The sequence below is a fragment of the Hyla sarda genome, chromosome 6 (genome assembly GCF_029499605.1).
Source record: "Hyla sarda isolate aHylSar1 chromosome 6, aHylSar1.hap1, whole genome shotgun sequence".
Taxonomy (NCBI): Eukaryota; Metazoa; Chordata; class Amphibia; order Anura; family Hylidae; genus Hyla; species Hyla sarda.
This window is the reverse complement of record NC_079194.1, coordinates 213,055,242-213,080,966: the sequence shown is the minus strand read 5'-3', so window position 1 is coordinate 213,080,966 and position 25,725 is coordinate 213,055,242. Positions and strand designations below refer to the sequence as shown.

The 25,725-nt window shown below is 40.4% G+C and overlaps 1 protein-coding gene across 4 annotated transcripts in view; it reads left to right on the top strand.

Annotated features, from left to right (window-relative positions):
- The window catches only part of TOX3 (TOX high mobility group box family member 3), a 130,151-nt gene extending 112,632 nt beyond the window's left edge, over positions 1-17,519 (top strand). For all 4 annotated transcript variants that reach the window (XM_056526367.1, XM_056526368.1, XM_056526371.1 and 1 more), the window contains 4 exons: positions 478-747; positions 2,634-2,861; positions 5,013-5,093; positions 13,387-17,519. In XM_056526367.1, the coding sequence (XP_056382342.1) occupies positions 478-747; positions 2,634-2,861; positions 5,013-5,093; positions 13,387-14,139 (1,332 nt within the window). In that variant the 3' untranslated portion in view covers positions 14,140-17,519. The remainder of the gene's footprint in view (positions 1-477; positions 748-2,633; positions 2,862-5,012; positions 5,094-13,386) is intronic.
- The last annotated feature ends 8,206 nt before the right edge of the window (positions 17,520-25,725 follow it).

Sequence of the window (25,725 nt, the reverse complement as noted above, 5' to 3'; positions counted from 1 at the left end):
AGCTGCATAAACCATGTGGCTCTTAGCTGTGGGAACATGCCCTAACAGGCGTTTTAAATTGAGAAGACTTTTCAAGATAGACCTCTTGAAGAGTTTTGCCAACATTTATAGAACTCTCCAGTTCGAGTAAAATACTAACTATATATACAATTCTCAAAGTAACCTTTTTTGGCAAAAAATACTTGCACCTAATGTGTACAGTAAGTGTTTACAACTCATTTTGAATATGAGGATGTAGTACTATATTGGATAGGATCTAATTAACCTATCAGTGGCCAGTGGCTTGATATACCTTATAATTCTAGTTATGGGTTTAAACCAATGCTTGTTTATGAAAAAAAATGCACTTATACATTTTACCTATGATGTAAACCCAAATCATAATACAATTAAGATGTTATTGGTTAAAAACCTGGCTGTACGATCCACTTCTCTTAAAAGTACACTTCTAATATAACAAAATGTGTTTTCCCCTAGGAACAAAGACAAAGTCAGATGTCCCAGTATCGTCAGGACCCTTCATTTATCATGAGGTCGCTGGTACATATGTCAGATGTGGCACGGGCTGGAATAATGTCACAAAGTCAACTTACCACCATAAACCAGTCTCAACTAAGTGCTCAGTTAGGACTCAATATCGGAACAACTTCCATTCCCCATACGTCTCCTTCACCTCCGGCAAGCAAGTCGGCCACTCCATCCCCCTCCAGTTCGGTGAATGAAGAAGATGCTGATGAAACAAACAGGGTATGTATTATGTAGACTAAACTGAAATTAACATAACCCATAGACTAGCGCAGCATGCACCTGGAAAAGGCAGACTATTGTTTCTAATAGCCTCCTTTAAAGTAGTTCCATAGCTTTTTAAAACATTTTCTTCCAGATTTTCTACTTTATCTTCTCTAAAATAAAAATCTAATATTTTGACATGTCAATCTAAAGGCTACGGACACCTTTGAATATATATATATATATATATATATATATATATATTTAAATTCTTGCTATGTATTTATTGTAGGGCTAAAAAATATTTTCCATAGGTCTTTATTGGCTTACTTTTGCTTCTACAGCCTCTACAATGTAATGCATAAACTCTGTTGTCTCTCTCTGCCTATATGATTCTCCCCTACAAAATGTCTTGCATCTGCGCTTCTCTCTCTCTCCAGCCTGTGTGAATTTTCCTCCAGGGTTTCTCTCCCCGTCATCTACTATTTGAGCCTGGTGTGTAATTGCCCCCCTGTTATCTTCCACTAACATTGAGGGCGTATTTACACTACAGAATATATGAGTATTTTAATGCTGCAGCCTCCCATTGTTTTAAAAGTGATCATGCTGTGCTGTGCACACTGTAGAATTTCTGTGGCGTAATTTTCAAAATTTATATTCTGGACTCCACCGAAACAATGAACATGTTTATTATTTCATCAGAATCTGCTCGAATATGCATTGACATTAAAAGATTACTCTGCCGCAGGGTACCCCCGTGGTCTCCTGCACGCCAACCTGGCATTCTGAACTTTTCATTCTGAGCGCTGGGTTCGGGCCCGTGGTCGTGACTTCACGCTACACCCCCTGCCATCACACCCCTTCCCATAGACCTGAATGGAGGGGGTGTGGCATGACGACATGAGAGGGCATGGCATGACGTCAGGACCACGGCCCCAAACCAAGTGTTTGGAATAAGGTGTCTACGGCTGGAGTACCCCTTTAACGGGGAAGGCTCATGTCCGAGCGTTCCTAGCACTGACTTACTCATTCAGTATGTGCTGCGTATGAAATGTCTGCCTAAAATTTCTCTGGACGGACATTCTGTAGTGAAAATGCAAACTTAGAGCGCAAAATATCCAGACTCTGGTAGACTTTTCTATCATTTAGCTACTACTCAAGATAAGATAAGTCCTATTAAAGCCTATTTAGAAAGTTGTTTTATTTTGCATTCACAAAACAATTCAACACTGTTAAACAGTGCAAAGGTGTCCATAGCCTATGGTTATAGTATGTGTTTGTCAAAAATATCTCAAATACTTGAATGCAGATCTTACTCTATATATCATCAGTAAAGTTACTTTATTTATTCGGTCAGAGAAAATACTAAAAATCTCTTGTGTCAAATCTCTGAATACTTATTCATTTTGGTAATAGCAAATTATTAATAATTTAAATTTCAGCAGAATGTGTAGTTATTTTCCACTCACCTTCAAGAACAAAATTCACAAGAGATTTCAGTCTGTCAAAACAAGAGCTGAGAGTGTTTTATTATTTAGAAATATAAATTAAAAGGCAACAGAGAAAATACAAAATACTATAACACTTGTGTTCTTATCTTTGCTTCTTATTTATATCATTGTTGATAACCTGGGATAATCCAATAATAATTTTTTTTCCCATAACTCTCTTTAAGGGTAGGGTCACGTGGGTCGTATTTTTCTGCATATTTGTTTACGCTAATTTGGCTTTTCATTTACTTCAATGGGTAGGAAAATACACATCAGCAATACACAAAATATGGCACATGTCACCTTACCCTAATAAGACGAGTCTGCTGTCATGTTTTAAGTTTGGCAGGAGTAGAAGTCATGTAAGGGTGCAACAAAGATTTGGCTAAAATACATATTGCATTATATTTTCAGACCATTGGAGAGAAAAGAGCTGCACCCGATTCAGGGAAAAAACCCAAGACTCCAAAAAAGAAGAAAAAGAAAGATCCAAATGAACCCCAGAAACCTGTGTCTGCATACGCTCTATTTTTTAGGGACACACAAGCTGCAATCAAAGGTCAGAACCCCAATGCAACATTTGGTGAAGTGTCAAAAATTGTGGCTTCAATGTGGGATGGTCTAGGAGAAGAGCAGAAACAGGTAATTTACCAATAATATATTTGTATACACTACAAAAAACATTGTTTTCAGCTTCTATAACAATCCAACAAATGTTTTCTAAGCCTGTTCTGAGACATTTTAGGGGGATTTGCAACATGTTTTAGCCTTTGAATTGAACACATTTTGTAGCAAATTGGTGACATAATAGACATGCGGTGGAATTGAAAATGCTTTTTTGGCACTACAGATGGGTCATTCCTAAATGTAATCATCTTTAAGATGTGTGGTGGGAGGTTGCCAGCTTTTCACAACTTATAGTCAAGTTCTCTAGCATTCTTGTTGGTAGGTGCACGAGTATGAATGTTCTTACTCAGTACCAAGTATAGACAAGACTCCACTTTCTTTAAAGTGCATGCAAGTGAGGTTGCATGTATTAGTACTGCAATCCACAAAATTACATGATGTTTTGGTCATAGAAAAGCATACCTTTCTCAGACACTGAATGGTTAGGAGATGCTGGTGGGAGATGCAGATTGTGCCTCTCAGCAACACACGGTCACAGTCCGTAACTCCGACCATCATCACCTAAGCCATGTTTTAGGAAGGCCCACTATTCTAGAAAAACACAACATATAATATTGCCATATGCAGTACTAATAAATATAACCTCACTTGCATGAACTTTCAAGACTGCAGAATTTTGTCTGCATGCAGATTTTCACAACGTGAAAATCTGCATATAGACAAAACTTTGCAGTCTTGAAAGTTCATGCAAGTGAGGTTATATTTATTATACGTTCTATTGTGTATGCATTTCTCAGCCTCCATTCCATATCATAGCTAATCTGATAACCTGGTGGAGTTTTCATGACTCAAATTTTTCTTTGCCCTCAAGAAAAATCAGATTGGCCACGCTTGGCCTTCCCAGCCACTACAGTTGCTTTCCGTCTTAGATAATGGACCTGGAAGTGTTAGGTAGACCCTTTATTTCATGAATTAAAAAGAAATTATATATATATATATATATATATATATATATATATCCAAGATAAATATGTCTGACAACAGTGTTGGGCAGCGGGTTTGCTTCTGGGCCAATGACAGCTAGATGATCCTTTTGTCATTTTTGGCCACCCTTAGAACTTATTTTAGAATAGCACAAGTAAGTTGGTAAAATGTTCAACTTATTTAACTTTAAAAGTTTGACAAAGGATTATGCTTTTAACCCATCAGTTTCAAAGGGCTATGGGCAAGTGTGGCTAGAGTTTTTATTTATAAGAGATACTTTCTGACAAGAATTCTAGTTCCTATGCGAAGGTCTACAAAAAATTGTGGTATTGAAGTTTAGAATAATGTGTAATAAATAATAAGTAAATACATGCTGAGAGAAATCATTGTTGTCACAAGAAGTTTGGAATGAAAGTGCCTGGTGGTAAAAATGTATGATGCTTTTTTAATTATTATTTGGAGCCTGTTAATGTAACATGAAGGCATTGTGTAGAAGTTTCTAAGACATCTGCTCCGGAGCAGACTTCCCCTGTTATGATTTAATGATGGTGATTAATCAAGCCTATTTGTACTTATGTGCAACAACTGGGCCTTTGTTGAATGGCACAAAATATATTCAGCAAAGGCCAGACTTCTGCAGGCAGGAAGTCATGAAAAGCATAATCGCAGCCATTCAGAGAACTGGGTGAATTATCAAAGGGTTGCTCTAGTTTTGTACTGGACTGACTGGTTTCTAATGAGCGGTTTTTTATAATTGTATAAATGATGAATATTGGAAAAACGGAACTTGTAATGATGGATCAAACTTGACATATATGATTACATTTTTCTATAGTACTAAAGTTCTTGTTTATTGTAATTTTTGGATAATTTAGCGAATATTTATATACAGTATTTTAAAGCATGCCATTTCCTTTTAAAATATTCATAGGCCATATGCTGTTTTGCACATTAATCTTTTGTGATACAGGAGGGTGACCAGGCAGGAAAAACTTAACCTGTTCTATTTTTTTAGACGGCACCCATAGGTGTTGGATTTCTTTTTCCTTGAAACTGTAGGATCTACTATCAGCTATGATAGGCATTGAGCAGCATGTGGTACTAAATTATACTGATTGAGATTTTATTGCAACATTGCTTTGTTTCTAAAGACAATTCTTAACTACTTGCATTTGCTTTCAGGTATATAAAAGGAAAACGGAAGCTGCCAAAAAAGAATACTTAAAGGCTCTTGCAGCCTACAGAGCAAGTTTGGTGTCTAAGGTAGGAATTGTTTTATGGAATATGTTTGTATATCTATCTATCTATACACAGTGGGGCAAAAAAAGTATTTAGTTGGCTACCAATTGTGTAAGTTGTCCCGCTATAAAAGATGAGAGTCCTGTACACCTGTACTAGATACACTTCAACTATGAGAGACAGAATGTGGGGAAAGAATACAGGAAATCACATTGTTGGATTTCTAATGAATTAATTGGTAAATTCCTCGGTGAAATAAGTATTTGGTAACCTACAAACAAGCAGGATTTCTGGCTCTCAAGACCTGTAACTTCTTCTTTTAGAGTCTCCTCTGTACTCCACTCATTACCTTTATTAATGGCACCTGTTTGAACTTATCAGTATAAAAGACACCTGTCTACAACCTCAAAGAGTTGCGCTCCAAACTCCACTATGGCCAAGACCAAAGAGCTGTCGAAGGACACCAGAAACAAAATTGTAGACCTGTACCGGGCTGGGAAGACTGAATATGCAATAGGCAAGCAGATTGTGGTGAATAAATCAACTGTGGGAGCAATTATTAGAAAATAGAAGACATACAAGACCACTGATAATATCCCTCAATCTGGGGCTCCACGCAAGATCTCACCCTGTGTGTGGCAAAATTATCACAAGCACGGTGAGCAAAAAAAAATAACAATGGCTACCATCAGTAACACACTACACCGCCAGGAACTCAAATCATGCAGTGCCAGATGTGTCCCCCTGCTTAAGCCAGTACATGTCCAGGCCCGTCTGAAATTTGCGAGAGAACATTTTGTTGATCCAGAAGAGAATGTCATATGGTCAGATGAAACCAAAGTAGAACTTTTTGGTAAAAACTCAACTTGTCGTGTTTGGTGGAGAAAGAATGCGGAGTTGCAGCCAAAGAACACCATACCTGATGTGAAGCATGGGGGGTGGAAACATCATGCTTTGGGGCTGTTTTTCAGCAAAGGGACTAGGACAACATATCCGTGTAAAGGAAAGAATGAATGGGAACATGAATCGTGAGATTTTGAGTGAAAACCTCCTTCCATCAGCAAGGGCATTGAAGATGAAATGTGGCTGGGTCTTCCAGCATGACAATGATCCCAAACACACTGCCCAGGCAACAAAGGATTGGCTTCATAAGAAGCATTTCAAGGTCCTGGAGTGGCCTAGCCAGTCTCCAGATCTCAACCCCATAGAAAACCTTTGGAGAGAGTTGAAAGTCCGTGTTACCCAGCGACAGCCCCAAAACATCACTGCTCTAGAGGAGATCTGCATGGAGGAATGGGCCAAAATACCAGCAACAGTGTGTGAAAACCTTGTGAAGACTTAAAGAAAACGTTTGACCTCTGTCAAGGTATTGAGATGAACTTTTGTTATTGACTAAATACTTATTTTCTACCATGATTTGCAAAGAAATTCTTTAAAAATCAGACAATGAGATTTTATGGATTTTTTTTCTCATTATGTCTCTCATAGTTGAGGTATACATATGATGAAAAATACAGGTCTCATCTTTTTAAGTGGGAGAACTTGCACAATTGGTGGCTGACTAAATACTTTTGTGTGTGTGTGTGCTTTATATATATATATATATATATATATATATATAATGTAATATATATTGTGCAGTGTGTAGCTAACACATAATGTACTGTATACACACATATAACGTGTCTATCCTATCATATAAGGTATTCTACCTTGGCTTATTGGCTTATAGTCATACCCATCTAGTTGCACTGGTATTTATACTGTGGACTGGAATATCCTGTATTATTTGGATTTCATTTCGCTATATCCTTTAACTATGATTTTGTTATAGTATCTAATAGAGATGAACGAAGTTACAGTGATTCGATTCATCACGAACTTCTCGGCTCGGCAGTTGCTGACTTTAGCCTGCATAAATTAGTTCAGCTTTCAGGTGCTCCTGTGGGCTGGAGACTCTCTCCTAGGACTGTATCCACCTTTTCCAGCACACCGGAACACCTGTAAGCTGAACTAATTTATGCAGGCTAAAGTCAGCAACTGCCGAGCAGAGAAGCTTGTGACGAATCGAATTACTGTAACTTCGCTCATCTCTAGTATCTAATAAAGACTTACAGATAGTTAAAGTGGAGGTATTGACTGTATGCCATTAGAATATAATGCCTACTTAACCTCTTCAGGACATAGGGCGTATGGATACGCCCTGCATCCCGAGTCCTTAAGGACCGAGGGCGTATCCATACGCCCGTGGGAATTCCGGCCCCCACCGCTAGCCGGTTGGGGACCGGAGCCGGATGCCTGCTGAAATCGTTCAGCAGGCATCCCGGCATATCGCCCAGGGGGGTCATTATGCCCCCCCATGTCGGCGATCGCCGCAGATCGCTGGACAATTCAGTCCAGCGATCTGCGGCGATTCCGGGTCAATCGGGTCTCCGGTGACCCGGTGACCCGGAATTACTGGCTGTTCGGGGCCGTCTCTGACGGCCCCGAACAGCCAGAGCCTGCAGGGGTGAGGTGGCACTGGTGCCACCTCACGATCGCCCTGATTCGTCGGCCGGATTACCGGCCGACCAATCAGGGCGCCTGCTGCGGGTGTCACTCCCGCACCCGCTCCGCCCCTCTTCCGGAGGGCGTGAGCGGGTGCGGGAAGACGACCCCCGGTGCTGGGGACCCCGATCCCCGGCGCCCCTGTTGGGATCGGGGCCCCAGGAGCAGCTGCGGCGGCGAGGGACAGTCCAGCGATGAAGCAACAGCAGGAGGTGAGTTACAGCCTCCTGCTGTTGCTTAGCAACAGCTCCCAGCATGCAAAAAGGGCATGCTGGGAGCTGTAGTTATGCAACAGCAGGAGGCAGACCACCACAACTCCCAGCATTCCCTTATGGGCATGCTGGGACTTATGGTTTTGCAACAGCTGGAGGCACATTATTTCTATGGAAAAGTGTACCTTCAGCTGTTGTCTAACTACAACTCCCAGCTTGCACAAACAGCTAAAGTGCATGCTGGGAGTTGTAGTGGTGCATCTGCTGGTTGCATAACTACAACTCCCAGCATGCCCGTTGGCTGTCGGTGACTGCTGAGAGTTGTAGTTTTGCAACAGCTGAAGGCACACTGGTTGTGAAACTCAAGAGTTTTTTTTTACCTAACTCAGTGTTTCACGACCGGTGTGCCTCCAGCTGTTGCAAACTACAACTCTCAGCAGTCACCTTACACCATGCACCGTACATGCTGGGAGTTGTAGTTTTGCAACAGCTGGAGGCACACTGGTTGTGAAACACTGAGTTAGGTCACAAACTCAGTGATACATAACCAGTGTACCTACAGTTGTTGCAAAACTACAACTCTCAGCAGTCACCGACAGCCAACGGGCATGCTGGGAGTTGTAGTTATGCAACAGCTGGATGTCCCCCCCCCAATGTGAACGTACAGGGTACACTCACATGGGCGGAGGATTACAGTAAGTATCTGGCTGCAAATTTGAGCTGCCGCAAACTTTCTGCTGCAGCTCAAATTGCCAGCGAGAAACTACTGTGAACCCCCCGCCCGTGCGACTGTACCCTAAAAACACTACACTACACTACCACAAAAAATAAAATAAAAAGTAAAAAACACTACATATACACATACCCCTACACAGCCCCCCTCCCCTCCCCAATAAAAATGAAAAACGTCTGGTACGCCACTGTTTCCAGAACGGAGCCTCCAGCTGTTGCAAAACAACTCCCAGTATTGTCGGACAGCCGTTGACTGTCCAGGCATGCTGGGAGTTTTGCAACAGCTGGAGGCACCCTGTTTGGGAATCACTGGCGTAGAATACCCCTATGTCCACCCCTATGCAATCCCTAATTTAGGCCTCAAATGCGCATGGCGCTCTCACTTTGGAGCCCTGTCGTATTTCAAGGCAACAGTTTAGGGTCACATATGGGGTATCGCCGTACTCGGGAGAAATTGTGTTACAAATTTTGGGGGGTATTTTCTGCTTTTACCCTTTTTAAAAATGTAAAATTTTGGGGAAAACAAGCATTTTAGGTAAAAAAAAAAAAAATTTTTTACATATGCAAAAGTCGTGAAACACCTGTGGGGTATAAAGGTTCACTTAACCCCTTGTTACGTTCCCCGAGGGGTCTAGTTTCCAAAATGGTATGCCATGTGGGGTTTTTTTTGCTATCCTGGCACCATAGGGGCTTCCTAAATGCGGCATGCCCCCAGAGCAAAATTCGCTTTCAAAAAGCCAAATGTGACTCCTTCTCTTCTGAGACCTGTAGTGCGCCAGCAGAGCACTTTTCACCCCCATATGGGGTGTTTTCTGAATCGGGAGAAATTGGGCTTCAAATTTTTAGGGGTATTTTCTGCTATTACCCTTTTTAAAAATAAAAATTTTTTGGGAAAACAAGCATTTTAGGTAAAATTTTTTTTTTTTTTTTACATTTGCAAAAGTGGTGAAACACCTGTGGGGTATTAAGGTTCACTTTATCCCATGTTACATTCCCCGAGGGGTCTAGTTTCCAAAATGGTATGCCATGTGGGGTTTTTTTGCTGTTCTGGCACCATAAGGGCTTCCTAAAGGTAACATGCCCCCCCAAAACCATTTCAGAAAAACGTACTCTCCAAAATCCCCTTGTCGCTCCTTCCCTTCTGAGCCCTCTACTGCGCCCGCCGAACATTTTACATAGACATATGAGGTATGTGCTTACTCGAGAGAAATTGGGCTACAAATACAAGTAAAAATTTTGTCCTTTTACCCCTTGTAAAAATTCTAAAATTGGGTCTACAAGAACATGTGAGTGTAAAAAATGAAGATTGTGAATTTTCTCCTTCACTTTGCTGCTATTCGTGTGAAACACCTAAAGGGTTAAAACACTTACTGAATGTCATTTTGAATACTTTGGGGGGTGTAGTTTTTATAATGGGGTCATTTATGGGGTATTTCTAATATGAAGACCCTTCAAATCCACTTCAAACCTGAACTGGTCCCTGAAAAATACTGAGTTTGAAAATTTTGTGAAAAATCGGAAAATTGCTGCTGACCGTTGAAGCCCTCTGGTGTCTTCCAAAAGTAAAAACACGTCAATTTTATGATGCAAACATAAAGTAGACATATTGTATATGTGAACCAAAAAAAAATGTATTCGTAATATCCATTTTCCTTACAAGCAGAAAGCTTCAAAGTTAGAAAAATGCTAAATTTTCAAATTTTTCATCAAATTTACGGATTTTTCACCAAGAAAGGATGCAAGTATCGACAAAAATTTACCACTATGTTAAAGTAGAATATGTCACGAAAAAACAATCTCGGAATCAGAATGATAACTAAAAGCATTCCAGAGTTATTAATGATTAAAGTGACAGTGGTCAGATGTGCAAAAAACGCTCCGGTCCTTAAGGCCAAAATGGGCTCCGTCCTGAAGGGGTTAAAGATGGTACTATACATAAAGCTAAATAATAAAGAATAAGGCTTTTTTTCAAACTGTGTTTTGCATTGTCCATTGTACAAGACAGATGGCATTTACTGTAAGCAAAATTCTTGTATTTATTTTATTTATTGTTGTCATTGATGGGCTCAGTGTTAACTCCAGCTTTGTGATTTTGATCTTCTTATATGATTAACAGATATGAGCGAATCCTTACAGTGCATTGCAAAAGTATTCACCCCCCCCCCCCTTGACTTTTTTGTACTTTGGTGCCTCACAACGTGGAATTAATATGGATTGTTTAAGGATTTTGATCATTTAATTTACAGAACATACCCACAACTTTGAAGATGTTTTTTTCTGACCACAGATTTTTGATTGGCTTGAGATCTGGGCTTTGACTAGGCCATTCCAACACATTTACATGTTTCCCCTTTAACCACTCAAGTGTTGCTTTAGCAGTGTGTTTGGGGTCAATGTCCTACTGGAAGGACAATGCACAGAGTGGTACAGGTTTTGCTCAAGAATATCCCTATATTTAGCACCATCCATCTTTCTTTCAACTCTGACCAGTTTTCCAGTCCTGGCAGCTGAAAAACATCCCACAGCATGATGCTGCCACCACCATGATGATGTTCTTTGGGTGATGGGATGTGTTGGGTTTGCGCCAGACATAGCATTTTCTTTGATGGTCAAAAAGTAGAATTTTAGTCTCATCAGACCAGAGCATCTTCCTCCATACATCTTGGGAGTCTCCCACATGCCTTTTCGCAAACTCACAACGTGCCTTTTAGTTTTTATCTGAAAGTAATGGCTTTCTTCTGGCCACTCTGCTATAAAGCCCAACTCTATCCTATGTACAGATACTCCAGTCTCTGCTGTGGAACTCTGCAGCTCCTCCAGGGTTACCCTAGGTCTCGGTGATGCCTCTCTGATTAATGCCCTCCTTGCCCTGTCCGTCAGTTTTGGTGGGCAGCCGTCTCTTGGCAGGTTTGCTGTTGTGCCATGTTCTTTCTCTTTGGTTATGATAGATTGCTCCTGGGGATCATCAAAGATTTGGATATTTTTTATTACCTAACCCTGACTAGTACTTCTCAACATTGTCCCTTACTTGTTTGGAGAGTTCCTTGGTCTTCATGGCAGTGTTTGGTTACTGATGCCTCTTGCTTCGGTGTTGCAGCCTCTGGGGCCTTTCAAAAAAAAGGTGTGTCTATGTAATGATAGATCATGTGACACTTAGATTGCACACAGATGACATCATTTCACTAATGATGTGAATTCTGAAAGTAGTTGGCTGCACCAAAGCTTTTTATGGGCTTCCTTACAAAGGGGGTGAATACATACGCACATGCCAATTTTCTGTTTTCTATTTCTAAACAATAATTTTATTTATATATTTTTCTAATTTCACTTCACCAACTTAGACTATTGTGTTCTGATCCCTCACATAAAATTCAGATTAACAAAACATTGAACTTAAAGCTGTAATGTACCAAAATATGAAAAAAGTCAAGGGGGGTGAATACTTTTGCAAGGCACTGTATAGTAAGTAGTGTTATCAATGTGTTTGTACAGCCAGGAGCTTAACACCAACACATTCTAATTACAATTAAAACAGAGCTTTGACAGTATATCATTGATGGACATTTACTAAATAGACTAGCCTGTCATCATAAACTGTTGAATTTTATTGAGCTGACAACACCTGCATTTATGACTTGTGTGACACAAACCCTAGTAACAACAGGATTACATGATGTATTTAAATCCCATCAAAATGTAAACATTGGACAGTTTTTGCTTTAAGAGTACTTGTCATCAAACCATATTTTCTAAACTTAATCATATTATATCCCCTAACATCTCCTTAACACTCCTCCTTCCCTTAAAAAAAAAAATTCTGAGCTCTAAAGGGTACCTGTCACCAAATAAAACTTTTAATATTGTGTTCATCGTGTAATTAGACACTTTCCAATTCACTTGCTTTTAAAATGATCAACATAAATGTTTAAAATGTAATAGAAAAAAACGGCCACTAGGTGGCTCTGTTCTGTTCCCTGCCACAAAACAGTGAGTTTGGTCTCCGCCCGGCCCGGCAGACGACCAAACTCAGGAAATATTTCTCTGCACTGAGCTTGATTGACAGCTGCACAGAGCCTCACTGAAAGCTGCAAAGAGCCTTACTGAAACATGCATAGAGCCTGATGTCTTCTGTTCATCACAGCAATGTCCCCCAGCAGGCTTCAGTGATGTCATGCCTGCTGGGAAATGCCCACTTTCTCCTGATGGGGGATTGCATTATGTGAGCAATAATAAAGGTACGATATTGAGCTTTTTATAGCTTAGAAATTTCTTTTAAAGATGGGAGGGGTATTAGGAGTAGTTAGAGAACATAGCCTGAGTTAGTTTAGAAAAGTTTATTTGGTGACAGGTACTTAAAAAAAAGCTCTGTATCATACTTTTCCGCTTGCCCACATTGTGTGAGCTCCCAGCAGGAGAAAGTGGGTGTTCCCCAGCAGGCGTGATGGCCTGAAGCCTGCGAGAGCTGTGCCTCACCATGCCCCGCATGCACTTCCTTAGTTTAGTCTCCTGCCAGGCCGGTAGGAGACCCAACTAACTGTTTGACTTGTGGCAGGGAACAGAACAGAGCCATCTAGTGGCTTTTTTTCAATCACATTAAAAACATATAAAGGTTATGAATATTAACAGCAAGTAAATAGCAAAGTATCTTATAATTACATAAGAAACCATATATTAAAAGTTTAGTTTGGTGACAGGTACTCTAACATGTTTAATGTTTTACTTATTTTAGAAGTGGAAGTTTGTATCCATTTGTCTTGTTCCACTTTCTCTCCCTGTTCATTTTATATTATTAATGGAGTAATATCATATTGTGTCTTGTATTACAGGCTGCCGCAGAATCTGCAGAAGCTCAGACAATACGTTCTGTCCAGCAAACACTTGCATCAACAAATCTCTCATCTACCCTTCTGCTAAATTCCTCACTTTCCCAGCATGCCTCTCTCTCGGTGGCAGCACAGAATCTCCAGCAGTCAATTCCAAGGGCCATTGCACCAAAACCTTTAACTATGAGACTACCATCTAGCCAGATTGTGACCTCAGTATCCATTGCACCAAACATGCCATCCAGTATGGGAACTCCATTAATGAGCTCCATGGGTGCACCGATGGTTGCCACTCCACCATCTTCTCAAGTGAGTCCTTCACTGCAGAGCCAACAGCATCACATCCAACAATTGCAGCAACAGCAATTGCAACAAATGCAACAGCAGCAGCTTCACCAGCACCAAATGCACCAGCAAATCCAGCAGCAAATGCAGCAGCAACATTTTCAGCTTCATATGCAGCAACAGCTCCAACAACAACAACAACAACAGCAACTTCAGCAACAAATGCAACAACAACTGCAACACATACATCTACAGCAGATGCAGCAACAGCAGCAGATGCAACATATTCAGCATCAATCACAATTGTCTCCTCAGCAGCCATCTCCTGCCCCTTCCCAAACTGGTGTACCTTCCCAGATAGGATCCCCCATCCCCCATATCAATAGTCCTTCCCCAGCATCCCAACAACACCAGCCATTGATACAGTCTCAGGCACAGACTCAAGTGCTTTCTCAAGTCAGTATTTTCTAATCCTCAATGGGTTTCATCGCACGATATTTTCATCTTTTTAAGGGAAGGTGCATATTCTGTATATTGTCAAAACTTGTTATGCTAGAATGCATAGCAGACCAAGTGAGACTAATATGTGTCTATTAGATAGGCAATAAAGGACAGTGTAAATTGTATCATATTTTAGCATCCTGAAATTCTCTTCTCTGGAAACTAAAGAATGAGGACTTTTAGTTTTTCATGTGATGCATTTTTTTTTAATTTATTGATTTTATTTCCTAAAATATGTGAATTGTGTAATCCTAAAACACACTGGGAAATCACTTAAAAAGACAAAAAAAAAACTGTGGACACTTTGAGTGGACTGAACATGCGATAAAGCATTTAAATGCGACCTCAATGCATTGCCCGCATTGAATGCTCACAGAGACAAAATGTATGCTACCTGTAAAGTGATAATGTCACGGCCATGCAAATGCATTTGTATGACATATACGTAGTTAATGGCATTTTTGTCATGATATGATGTAAATCACAGATGTTTGCCAAAGTTCTTATTTTTTCATGTTTTGTCTATATCAAAATTGAAGAAAAAAAAATCTCATTAGCAACCAAAATTTAGGTGTAGAATACACTGTAACGGTACATTGGTTGCCTCTGTGTGTCCCACCATCTGCATTTGGACAGAAATGTGAATATCGTGTGCTAAAGTGACACATTTCTTATGAAAACAATGTATTTTTAAAAGGGAAATGCACTGTAAATGGTTATTGGTTATTCTAAGAGCTAAAGTTAACTAGTACTGTATGAACAGTAGAATATTTAAAAAGGGTACCCTAATAAGGTGTATATATTTTCTTTCTGAGTTGTATGGTTTAATTTCTTGTAAAATGTTTTCATAAACAAGGCTTTAATGTAACACTGGTTACACAAACATTAATTGCTACATCGCTTATTGTGTTTTATGCTGTTTTATACTTTTTTATGAGTTCGGATAGCGCCAGTTAAGTTGTTTGTATTTTTGCTTAACTGAAAAAAATGCTTTTATCTTGTGATAGAATAAACACATTTCTGTAATAGGTTGCATGACGTTTGTTTATTTATTTTTTTTGGGATTGCTTTTAGGTTTGTTTCTTTTTTGCTTCTTTTTTATTTACAGCTGTATTTATTTTAGTTTCCATAAAAGGTTTGCCCATTTTAACATAGATTTGGCAAAATAAATAACCTACAATATAAAGTTAAACAAAGTGGCTTCTAATCAAAACTTGTTACAAATGTATTTATTCTTTCGGTAACACAGATTCAATGGACCTTTTTTCAACCCCATCATTGATGTGGGAGAATGTATACCTATATACCATGGGTGGGGGCAGGCATAGTAGGTCAGAATATCTGCCTAAATTGTCTGATCCTGACACTGGCATTCATCTTAAAGGAATCCTTTCATAATTCATGCTGGCTAAACCATGAGTCATTGGGGTAGTCATAGTGGCCTCTGCCGGCCCCACCAACTTTGATTGATAGATCATTCACTACCACTACTCAAACAGGGAAAGATCTAACAATCTAAACTGATGGAGAGGGTAGAAGTCACAAAGAACTGCCCTAATGGCTTGTGGTTCAGGCAGCATGAAAGTAATAACATGTTTCCTTTAAAATAACGTTTTCTATCTAAAACAGTGTGAGATGGATATTCACAATAAAAATTGTCACTCAGCATAATGTATGATCGCCTCTTAACATAACCAGTGTATTACTATGCTTTTTGCCAAGTTCGGAGTCCCGCAATACTGATCCATAGATAATATTCCGATATGTTTTACCCCTTTATTTTCTCTGTGGAATCCTGTAATAGATCTCAAAGGGAGAATTTATTTTTACAAGGGTTAAAATGGATAATAGAAGAATCTGTGCAGGCCTTGAGGGTGTTATGAATATAAGGTAGAAGGTCACACTACAGTTGAAGGGTACAGAAAATCTCTCCTATTGCGTTCAGTACTCCATTTTGAGCTTTGGGAGATGTATGGTCTATCTGACTTGAGCAAAAAATTAATAAAAAACATTTTGCTAAATGTCCGTTTAATTTGAATGAGGAAGAATCTCTGCTTTAGGCTTGCTTGGCATAGCCATGATATTTGCTCATTATGCTTGTATGTTTACTATGGCCATAAACCCTTGGGTTTCCCATAGTTCTGTTGAACCAAACTTAGATCACTGTAGGGTTCTTTGAGAATCTAAGATTGGTTATATTAACCATGGGGGGTCCGAGTGTTGCAGATATATTAGAAACACTAAAATGTTGTGTGAAACTGCATTGATGCATTCTCTCTTAGACACACAAAATAGGAGTGCATTTCGATGCTTTGAGAGCCAGAAGTTAGTGTGGAGTGCTCCCTAATAAATACAGCCTACAACACAGTGCATTCTATAACTATTGATCCACTGTATTTTATTTCATTTATATTATTAGCCAAATGGCACAATATTTTTTAGACCTGTGTCTGGTCAGCAGACATATCCACTTTAATAGATCTGTCATAGTTGCTGATTCTATTAAAGAGGACCTGTGGTCACCCCCAATTTAATGAGTTTCTGGCACTATTAGAAAATGTAGGGGGTCCTGATCGCATTTGATTTTACATTATATTGATTGGGCCCACTTGTTCCTGAGATGTACTGTGAAACATAGGAGCTGCCACTCTCTGTCCACTTTCCACACTAAAATGCTAATATTCCTGATATGCCATTATATAGCAATGAGAATACAATAAAGCAATGACAAAAACACAGAGGCTGCACCACTGTGCCCAGCAATATTGTCACTGTTTTTCAGATGGCATATCAGAAAAAGTGTTATTTTAATGAGGGAAATGGACCGAGGATGCCAGAGGCTAAGCTTTGTTTGATGCCAGAAACTCACAAACTGGGAGGTGACCACAGGTCCTCTTTAAGGGCCAGATACCACCCAGTAATATGTTTTTAAGATTTACTTGTGTTGCTGACCTTTAGAAATTCACTGATGTGTCCATGGGTAGTTTCATTTGCTACTGAATTCATAAGGGTTGTTAAAGCTTGGTTGCACATGTTTTGCTCTACGCTATGTGTATGTGACCGCATGATAAAATATAAATTGATTTAAAATATGTTTTAATATTAGGACAAACATTACAAATGAACAGTAAAATACCTCCAAAGATGTTCCATTCGGAATATAAAAACTCTTATGGTGTTTGTGACATAATTCCCTTTACCAAAAAAGAATCAAATTCAACTATATCTACTTCCATTGACCCTTGTCACTGTGTATTCTTTGGAAACATTGTGGATGTGGAAAGTTCAGAGTGCTAGTAGATATTTTTTCTTACAAAAGATGAACATATTAACAAATAAAACAGTAATATCCAGAATTGTTGTTGTTTATTTCCTTTTTTACTTGCTGGTTATTTGACACACATACCAAAACTTCTAATGGAAGAAAATAAAGAATTATAGAAATATTTAAAATTATACAATCCAAGCTTTATATGAATACACTGTAATGATGCCATTGGTTAGCTATAAAGGTGATGTGCAAAACCTACAGAACATTGTTTTATGATGGACAGCATATCACCAGAGACTTGTTCAGCCATCATATTTATCACAATTAAAGGGGGTATTCTGGAGAAAAATAAATAAAAATCATCAACTGGTGCCAGAAAGTTTATACATATATGTAAACTATCTCTGTTTAAAAAAAAAAAAAAGAAAGAAAAAGAAAAAAAGCCTTCCAGTACTTATAAGTAGCTGTATGCCCTGAAGTAAGTCATGTATTTTTTTTTATATTAAACATGGTGCTCTTTGCTGCCACTTCTGTCCATGTCAGGAACTGTCTAGAGCAGGAGAGGATTTCTTTGGGGGTTTGCTCCGGCACTCAATAGTTCCTAACACAGATAAAGGTGGCAACAGAGAACACTGTGTCAGATTTAAAAGAACTACATGACTTCCTCCAAGTAACACAGCAACTAACTAGAGAAAGGCATATTTAATTTTTAAATTTATTTAAAGGAGATATGCTATACTAAAAAGGCTATCCCCTATTTGCAGGATAGGGTATACATTTTAGATTTCTGGGGATCTGACCGCTGGCCCCCCCAAGATCTCCTGTACAGAGTCCCGGCCCTTTCCGGGAGCGGCGTGTCATCACCTCCGTTCGGATCGGGGTCCGCCTTGCCCCCTCCAGAGAGGGGGCAATCTTCGGCTCCCCTGTAGAGATACATGGGGGCAGATTTACAAATGTGTATAATTTTTTTGGCACCAGTTGAAAACAATATTTAGCCCCTTAATTCTAGGAACTGCTGGAATTTCAATCAAACTATCACTGCCTAGTTGATATAATACAGTCCTCAAAAAATGGACGTATTGAATATGCAAACTACCTTCGAAAGAAGCCTTAGGCTAAGTTTCCACTTGTTTTTTTTTTTTTTTTTTTTTCTGGCAGATTTTGGAAAACTGACAGTGCAGTTTTTGAGCCAAAATCAGAAGGGGATCCATAATGGAGGAGAAGTGTAAGTCCTTCCTTTATATGTCCTATTCCTTTTGAATACACTTCTGGCTTTGTCTCAAAAACTGCAGTAGCAGTTTTCCAAAAACTTTGGAAACAAGTGGAAACTTAGCCTAAAAGTCATCGTTTAAAGTAAAGTTTCAGCAGGGCTTTTTCTGTTTTTTATTTCTCAGCAAATAAAAATACAGCCTTCACACAGGCACAAAATAAATTCCTGATCATCCAGGAACTAACTAATAATCTTTCCTATTTATACAGTTGGCTTACTACTAGGCACACAACAAAAAGGCATCAAATGTGAGAGGGGTTATCCCGACCATGTATTAGCCTTGGCATATAAGGCTGCCAAGGACACCCCTAAGGAACAATTACTTATCCCAAAACAACACATAGAAGAATCCAGGATATGTAGGATCATTGGTACCTTTGACAACATGTTTTGTTACTTTATAAATTGCTTTTAGTGAAAAATTGTTAAAAGATTCACAATATGTCGGATAAAGTCTTTGCAAAAAGTAGGAATTACAAAATTTCAAATCACCCAAAGTGCACCTTCTTTGGACGCACTCGACACTCTCCAAGCTGTAGGATGTCCGGGCTTCCTTGAGCACATGGACCTTCCTCTCACAAAGGGGAACAGGTTGGAGCCTGCGTCGACACCTTACTACGTTTCGGAGGTCACGCCTCCTTTCTCAAGTATCCCAAACGTGCTCACCACCACCACATTACATAGGCATGTCAATGTTGCGAGACTTTATCTCTATAAACGAGAATCATAAGATTAAAATCACATATTAAACACTGACATACATCAAGAAAAATGGAACATCGGCAGCATATAAAATGACTTCTCACAGGTAAACTGCAAAATTACATGATTCATTAAGTCCATTCGGATTCAGTGAATTGAGTGTCTTGATCCAATAGACTTCATGTTGTAATAGTCTTTTCTTTATTTCACTTTCAGTGTTACCTTGTACTTCTTCGATTACTATCCATCTCAATTCACTGATCCTATGGTTCTGTTAAACAAAATGTCTGGCAACTGCCGTTTCACTGTATTTATTACTTTCTTCTACTGTGTTCCATAATCTGGTATTTCACACTTTGCATAGTTTGACCAACATATATTCTGCCACACGGGCACTTTATTAGATAGATGACTTGTTTTGTTTCACAACTGTACCATCCCCTAATAGGGAACTTAGTTCCATATAGTGGATGGACGATGTGATCTCTTTTGATAATACCAGAACAATTTGAACATGACAGGCAAGCAAATGTACCTTTATTTTTAGATTTTAAAAAAGTCTGTTTCGGTATTTTCTTCTTTTTAACATCAGCCCTCACCAGGCTGTTAGCTAATGTCCTTCCTTTTTTACACGTAAAACGGGGCATGTCGCCAAACATTTTACCGAATTTTGCATCGGCCTTGAGGAGACCTCAGTATTTCTTTATAGTATTTTTAATTAATCGGGCATGTTTATTATATGTGCCCAAATACTGAAATTCATCAGATGACTTCTTTTTATCCTTCTTTTTTCTATGTCTGAATTGTTGTCTAGGAATCTCCTGCACTTCGTTTCCCACCTTTTTGACCTCATCTTCTCTATATCCTCTTTCCAATAATTTTTTAATTAGCATATCCTTATTTTTCACATACTCCTCTTCAGTGCTGCAAATTCGTTTGGCCCTGATAAACTGGCTTTTAGGAATCCCTTTGAATGGGGGGCATGAAAGCTCTCTCTAGATAGCAAATTGTTTCTATCAGCCTTCTTTTTATATAATGTGGACTGAAGCTTCGTCCCTTCTTTATACACCTCTACATCCAAGTAATGGATCCTCTGGAGATCTGCCTCCAAAGTGAACTCAATCAAATCATTACACTGATTCAATGCTTCAACATATCTGTCTAATTCGTTATGTGTTCCCCCCCCCCACAGTATTAATACGTCGTCCACATATCTGACCCATGTGGCGACGTGTTCACTCTGCAGGAGGGAATACACAAACTTATCTTCAAACATGGACATAAAAATATTTGAAATTTGAAATTTTGTAATTCCTACTTTTTGCAAAGACTTTATCCGACATATTGTGAATCTTTTAACAATTTTTCACTAAAAGCTTTTTATAAAGTAACAAAGCTGTTGGTGACGTTTTTTCATATTTGCTACTTGGATTTTCAGTGAGTTTGAGCCCTCACTATTTAAAACGCAAGACACCCGCCCAAGTGTGAACAGGTGACATACATATTATATTTGCTGACCTTTGACAACATGTCAGGACCAATTAGAGATATTGTACAGTGTCATTGGAGTATTCTGCTTATGGATTAAGATCTACGAACTCTAGTAGGAGAATACCCACAAATTACCTATCGAAAGGGCAAAAGCATAGCTGACATGGTGACTCACAGTCACCTCTCACCAATTCCACCAACTCCCACATGGCTTAACAGAAGCGCACTCGTCGGCTCATATGCCTGTGGCCATTGCCGAGCTTGCGCATACATGAGCAAAACCCATCAGATATCACTACCAAGACTCAACCGGATGTATAAAATCAAAACCTTCATTAACTGTCGTACCAAAGCAGTAATTTATATAGCTGAGTGTTCGTGTGGTTCAAAAATATGTGGGAAAGACGATCCGCAAGCTCTGCAAGCGAGTCCTTGAGCATGTTGGTGATGTGAGGAATAAGAGAGACACAGCCATCTCTAGACACATTGACGAAGTCCATAGTGGCGACATTAGACATCTGCGCTTCTATGGTATTGAAAACATGCGCCCATCTGCACGCGGTGGTGACCTGGATAGATTGCTACTACAAGGCAAAATGCGCTGGATCTATACACTTGATACTGTTACACCGCATGGCATGAACAAAATGCTGTGCTTTACTAGTTATATTGAGACACAGTGATGGGGGAATGTATGATAGGGGATATTTTGATAGGTAGTGAGTGGTGGTTGTAGTCAACCCATGGTGAAGTATATCCCTTCTATACCAGGGACTACTAGGGTATAACAGACTAGGTTCCTGTGCGGGACCGCCCTTTTTAGGGCAGCCACCCCACCTAGGTTTAGGGACCATCCAGGTGGATCATTTGGTTCCCTAGGCCCCTGCCTACCACCCCTCCCTCTACACTAAATAGTAGGTGACCCTATCTCCCCACACGTCGCTGTGTCTTGATGACTATGTTTTTCACCTAGTCTCCTCTAATATGGCCCACCGCCTGTGCCCTTCCGCCATTTGTTCCACATGTTCCCCACAGATTACACTTGTGGGGCAATCCCTAAGAATACCTCTTACTTTGATAATCTATAGTAAAAATATTACTAATTATCTACTTTATTATTGTGCTTTGCTTCACATATGTTCATTTGTCATACAAGGACAATTGAAACTACATTGCTGCAGTGCTAGCTAGCCACAAAACCTATTATACCTATCGCTATGTTGTATTAGCATGTGACTGTTTCCTCGTCCGGGCGCGAGGGAGTTAAATATGTTGCTTAGCAACCGCTTCCTGACACGTGAGCCGGAAGTTGTGTCATCTAGGCCCAGCCTCCCTTCCGCTCTGAGACAGGATATGAGGTAGAATGCCTGATTGATATCAGCAGTCACCCCAGTCCGATCCCTGCCCGGCGCACGGCAGGGACCGGAATTCCCACGGGCGTACCTGTGCGCCTTGGGTCCTTAAGACCCAGGTACAGAAGGCGTAGGCATACGCCCTAGATCCTGTATGGGTTAAGGGGTTAAAGAAAGTCTTCAAACTACAAGGCGATCAGATAAGTGCTAAACATTGTTTATACAGAAAAAAAGAAAGGTTTTACCCTAACATGCTAAATCAATTCACTTTCTGCTGGGCATATGGCCTCTGACTGGGTGACATGTCACCCAGTCAGAAGCCATATGCCCAGCAGAAGGTAAATTGATTTTGCATGTTAGGGTCCCATCCAAAATGAGGCCACCTCCGTGTGGTGGATGGGGGACACGTTTTGATCAAAAAGTGAGCTAAGAGCCTTCATTTTTTGACCAAGAGTGCTGTTGCAACCATTCTTTTTTTTTTCTGTATACTCAGTAATTGCCACAGCAGCGTGCACCCGTGTATTAGATAGTTGTGCTGGCTATTTCTCTTTTTTGTGTTTTTGCTTTTCAAGCAAGGGGAGTGGCACCTTCTCTAGCCGTGCACTCCTCAGATCCTGCATGTCACCCATTCAGAGGCCATAAGCCCAGCAGAAGGTGAGTGAATAAAGCATGTCAGGGACCCATCAAAATTGGGGCCACCTCATAGGAGGTTTTTAATTTCAATTTAATAGTGGATCCTGCATGTCACCCAGTCAGAGGCCATATGCCCAGCAGAAGGGGACTTGATTTAGCATGTTAGGGTCCCATCCGAAATGAGGCCACCTCCGTGTGGTGGATGAGGGACAAGTTTTGATCAAAAAGTGCGCTAAGAGCCTCCGTTTTTGACCAAGAGTGCTTCCGCAACCTTTCTTTTTTTTTCTGTATACTCAGTAATTGCCACAGCAGCGTGCACCAGTGTATTAGGTAGTTGTGCTGGCTATTTCTCTTTTTTGTGTTTTTGCTAAACATTGTCACATGATGTGCATTACAGACAGAGCTCTAGCTAGCTCTTTTTTCTCCTGAGGTGAGAAAAGAAAATTGTGCCCCCCCCCCCCCCCTATTTGGCTTGAGGCACCCCTTGGAGGAAAATAATTTGCGGGACATCCTTACCGAATAATTATTTTAATATGTTTCTTCTGTAGATTACAGTACGGATTTATGCAGCGACTCACAAATGATATATTCACTGATCAGAGTCATTCTCTTCTTTTCTTCTTCCTCATCTGGCTCAGGACACCGTGATAATCTGTTCCAGCCAAAACTCTTGGGCAGAACCTGCAACACAAACGTATTAGTATTAGGCTCTGCACTTCTCCAGCATTATCCTCCCCTTTTCCCTACAAATGGCTCCAGCCTCCTCCAAACATAATGCCACCAGCCTTCCACAATACCCAATAAATTAGGGTTATAAGAGCGATCAGATAAGTGCTAAACATTGTTACAAGATGTGCATTACAGACAGAGCTGTAGCTAGCTCTTTTTGCTCCTGAGGCAAGAACAGAAAATTGTCCCCCCCTCCATTTTGGCTTGGAGCAGCCCTTGGGAAACAAATTAGCTGGACACCCTTACCGAATGATCAGAGTCATTCTCTTTTTTTTACTTCCCCATCTGGCACAGGACATCAAGGAACCTGCAACACAAACATACTAGTATAAGGCTCTGCATTTTTCCAGCATTATCCTCCCCTTTTCCCTACAAATGACTCCAGCCTCCTCCAAACACAATGCCACCAGTCTTCCCACAACGCACAAGGGGAAGATTTATCAAAACATGTGCGGCAAAGTTGCCTATTTGCCCATGGCAACAAATCAGTTTGATTCTTTCATTTTTAACAGGGCATTTGCAAAATTAATTAAGAAATCTGATTGGTTGCTATGGGCAACTGGGCAACTTTTCCTTTGCACAAGTTTTGATAAATTGCCCCCAATGTTTTCAGCCTCACTCAAATGCCTCCAGCCTCCCCCCCCCAAGCACACACAATGTCTCCTGCATTACCGCACACAGTGACAGAGGGGTGTACATGGGTGACAGGGGCATACAGGGAGGACAGTGGGGTGTAGAGGGGTGACTGGGGAGGGGTGTACGGGATAACCATGGGGTGTACAGGGGGGATAGAGGGGTTTAGAGGGGAGACAGAAGAGTGTAGAGGGGTGACAGAGGGGTGTATGGGATAACAGAGGGTTGTCAAGGGGTTACAGAGAGGTTATGAGGAGTGACAGAGAGGTGTAGAGGAGTGAAAGAAGCTGGGGTGAACTACCTGAAGCTGAGTAGGCCTCTGTCAGCGCTGCCCCTGCTCCTTTCCTCCATCCACATCATTCTACTGAGGGGCCAGGGAGAATCCAGAGTCCAGAGCTGCTCCACAGGAGAGGGAGGATACACAAGGATTGGAGCTGCAGCATCACCTGTCTCAGCACTACACACAGACATCCCTACTGCCTGGTCTGCACACCTGTGACTCACAGGTGCGCAGGCCGTGGCAGAAAAATAAAAAAATGTTAGCGCCATATTTTTCACCAGAGTGTCCTGGCACCCTGGTTTCTGAATAAATGCCTCAGTGTAATATGTGCAGGACCTCCCTTGCGCCCCCTTGCAAAAGCACACCTGAGGCGGTCACCTCACTCGCTTTATCGGAGCTACAGCCCTGATTACAGAACATACAAGTGCAAAAAATACAAACTTCCAAAAACACTAAAATCTGTGATAAAAGTGCTATCAACAAGAGGTAGTATTATATATGACAAGGTCATCAAGGGTGGATTTAAAAGGGGGACAGTTTAAGTTCCATAAACCTGAGTGAGGGGAACTCTGAGATTAATGTTTTACCACCACATCCAGACGCTCTGCGGCAGTGATTCTAATAGCGACGCCTGTAATATGCATGTGACTTGTAAATGTTTAAATAATATTTCATATAATAAAAAAAAATTGCTATTCAACACACTGACTGTTGACGGGGGGTGTCAGATGTCACTTGGGATGAAGTGGTTAATCAATTAATGACAGCAGATTGGTTGCTGGTCGAGACATGACCACTAGCTCATACCGGGAGCTCAGGTCTCTCGCTGGGACTCCTGCTGCCACTTGCCCCTAGTCTGCTGTGACCAATGCCTGATGAATTTAGACTTCTGCCACTCCTCTGCGCACGTCCTGGCACTTCTCTGTCTGACATACTTAGTGTGTATATGAGAGCAGTACAATACGCTCAACTATGCTTTAAACAGTATTTGTGTACAACTCCAGCTGGTGTGTACTTTTACCGGCATATCACAGTATCTAGGCCCTTGAGACTTTAACAGAAACAAAATAGTACACCAGTTAGATGTACGTATGTGGTATGCACTTATGAGGGGAGAAAAATGCACTACAATATGCTTTAAAAAGGATTTGTGTACAACACCAGCCAGTGAGTACTTTTGCCTAGCCTTTGACAG